A 1,094-nucleotide genomic window follows, 5' to 3' on the forward strand; every position below is an offset into this window, starting at 1 on the left:
TAATAATAATAATAATTGATAACAAACAAATTTTCTTTTTGAAAAATTTTAAGTTTATTATTAACGACAAAATGAAACAAACGTTTGTCGCATTGTTTTTACTACGTTCCTAATAATAGATAGTAGTAGTCGTGGTTATAGAAACGATTGTTATCAAAGTGGGAGTAACAAACGTTTGTTGTTGAAATATTTTTTATCATTTATTATTAACGTGGCGTTAGATTTTTTTTTTTTAAATTTTTTTTTACACTTAGAAATTAATTAACCCGGAGAGATTCGTGATTAATTTTAAATTTCTAACGTTTTAATATATTTTTTTTTCTGTTTGCTTGTTTGTTTGTTTTTCATTTATTATTATTATTATTAAATTTTCGAGTAATAAATAAGTAATAAGTAAAAAAAGTAAAAGATTGAAAAAATCTTTACGAAAATTTTTTAATCACTCTAAAAAAAAGGAAAGGAGAGAGAGAAAAAAATTTAACAAGAGTAGCAATTTTTTTTTAAAAATGTCGTGGAAGAAGAAAAAAGTGGTAAGGAGAAAGAGAAAGGTTAGGGAACAAAAATATATGAAAAAAAATTAATAAAATTAAAACAAGTTCGAAATTTTTTTTAGCGCACGATTCATACCAATCTCACTTTTTTTACAACAAAAAAAATTAAACGTACGACTCCTCTAATCCCACGTCAAAACAAAAACCGTTTAAAAAAAGATTTAAAAAAAAAAAATTATATAAAAACGAATGATCAAAAGTTGTGTCGCTCGTTATAAAATGTCTCGTAGTAAATGACCGGTTAATATAAAATCAACTAAGAATTTTTACGAGGTAGTAAAAATAATAATAATCATAATAATACTAATAATAATAATAATAATAAGAGTAACCTGTTTAATAAAAAAAAAAAATTTTTTTAATCTGTTATGAAACGCTATGTTAACTTAATTAAAGCCCTTAAACATCATCATCATCATCGTTTTCAAACTTCCAATTCGATATAGTTTGTAATTTTTTTTTAATCAACAATCGTTGATTGTTTTTATAATAATAATAATAATAATAATAATAATAATAATAATAATAATAATAAATTACAAC

General features: G+C 21.7%; 1 protein-coding gene across 1 annotated transcript in view; it reads left to right on the forward strand.

The window, feature by feature from the left end:
• Nucleotides 1-770: 770 nt before the first annotated feature.
• The window catches only part of Phum_PHUM605980 (Endocuticle structural glycoprotein SgAbd-2, putative), a gene marked incomplete at both ends in the record, with an annotated part of 2,570 nt that continues 2,246 nt past the window's right edge, over nt 771-1,094 (forward strand). The window contains one exon of the mRNA XM_002432907.1: nt 771-780. Within this exon, the coding sequence (XP_002432952.1) occupies nt 771-780 (10 nt within the window). The remainder of the gene's footprint in view (nt 781-1,094) is intronic.

Source organism: Pediculus humanus, genomic scaffold, assembly GCF_000006295.1.
Source record: "Pediculus humanus corporis 1103172108318 genomic scaffold, whole genome shotgun sequence".
Taxonomy (NCBI): Eukaryota; Metazoa; Arthropoda; class Insecta; order Psocodea; family Pediculidae; genus Pediculus; species Pediculus humanus.